The 1,435-nt window shown below is 40.6% G+C and overlaps 1 protein-coding gene across 1 annotated transcript in view; it reads right to left on the bottom strand.

The window, feature by feature from the left end:
- The window catches only part of LOC106880314 (transmembrane protein 41B), a 31,355-nt gene that overhangs the window by 13,413 nt on the left and 16,507 nt on the right, over positions 1-1,435 (bottom strand). Inside the window, exons 4-5 of the mRNA XM_014930191.2 lie at positions 893-986; positions 420-524 (exon numbers count right to left, since the gene is read on the bottom strand). Coding sequence (XP_014785677.1) covers positions 420-524; positions 893-986 — 199 coding nt within the window. The remainder of the gene's footprint in view (positions 1-419; positions 525-892; positions 987-1,435) is intronic.

The raw sequence follows: 1,435 nt of genomic DNA, 5'->3' as shown, positions 1-1,435 counted from the left end.
CGACAGAGTGTAAGCACCCTGAGAGAAATGTTAGACATAAAAAGCATCGGATGTAGCATGCAAGAGAAACATTTGGGCTGGTATGGTCATGTACTACGGATGGATGAGGAGAGCTGTGTGAAGAAGTGTCACTCTCTAACACTGGAAGGAGTCCAGGGTAGAAGGAGACCTAGGAAGACATCGGATGAGGTGGTCAAACATGACCTTCGAACGTTGGGCCTCAGAGGCAATGATGAAAGACTGAGACCTCTGGAGATATGCTGTGATTGAGAAGACCTGGCAAGTAAAGTGAGATTGCAACCATAGCCTACACCAGTGTCACATAATCAGCTCATTTAAAAAGTACCTCTGACTCATTGGATGACATGCTGTGCTTGAGGACACCCATTGAGTCAAAGCTAAACTTAAAGATTGCTTACCTGTGCTTGCCAGTCGGCAACCCTGGCTGGCCAGTACTTCTCCACCAGACGATGACCAACAAAATCAGCAATCAAATAACAAAACGAAGCACCAACTGCAGAACACTGACAATGGAAAGAACACAACAACAACAATAATAATAATAATAATAATAATAATAATAATAATAATAAGAAGAAGAAGAATAAGAAGAAGAAGAAGAAGAAGAAGAAGGAAGAGGAGAAGAAGAAGGAGGAGGAGAAGAAGAAGGAGGAGAAGAATAAGAAGAAGAAGAAGAGGAGGAATAATAATAATAATAATGACGTTCTAGTTGGCCTGGGCCCCACAGAGGAAGACAGCAGCCTAAGATGGCATGCAGTGGAACTGAACCCAAGATCACATGGTTGGGAAGCAAGCTTCTTAGCTACAGAGAGAGAGAGGGGGGAGAGAGAGTGTGTTGTGTGTGTCTGCGTAAACAAAATGACATACTTACCAAACAAACCAAAAATAAGGCCAATGGGAATGAGAAAAGGAATCCTGAAAGAATACTGAGGAAGATGGACCCTGGAATGGCAAATGACTGTAGACTGACAGAGTTAAGGGAAAAAAAAACAAATTGATAGAATTGCAAAAGAAACAAAAAAAAAAAACGAAAGCTGAGGGCAAGAGAGAAAATTCCAATACCCATCCATCCTCCCATCTTCTCTTCCCACTATTCCAGCGAGAGCCATGGTGGGAGAGTCCTCAAGCATCTCCTCCATAGGGTTCTTATCATAAGTAGTCATTGTTAGACTTTCCAGCTGGATTCCCATGAGGGACCAACTAAGATTAACACTTTAACTACATTGTGTGCTATTGACAGTACGTGGGTAACTGTCCCAACTTGCATTGAGTAGCACTATTGGGACACAGTATAAATCTTTAAAAAAATTTTTTAAACTGATATTCTAATGAACTCAGTCGTTATTATACATGATTTATGTTTTAGAAATGAAGGATAATACTCTTTACTTTTTTACTTGTTTCAGTCATTTGA

Source organism: Octopus bimaculoides, chromosome 7 (assembly GCF_001194135.2).
Source record: "Octopus bimaculoides isolate UCB-OBI-ISO-001 chromosome 7, ASM119413v2, whole genome shotgun sequence".
Classification (NCBI taxonomy): Eukaryota; Metazoa; Mollusca; class Cephalopoda; order Octopoda; family Octopodidae; genus Octopus; species Octopus bimaculoides.
Note: the sequence above shows the minus strand (reverse complement) of the source record. Positions and strands in the feature narration are given on the sequence as shown.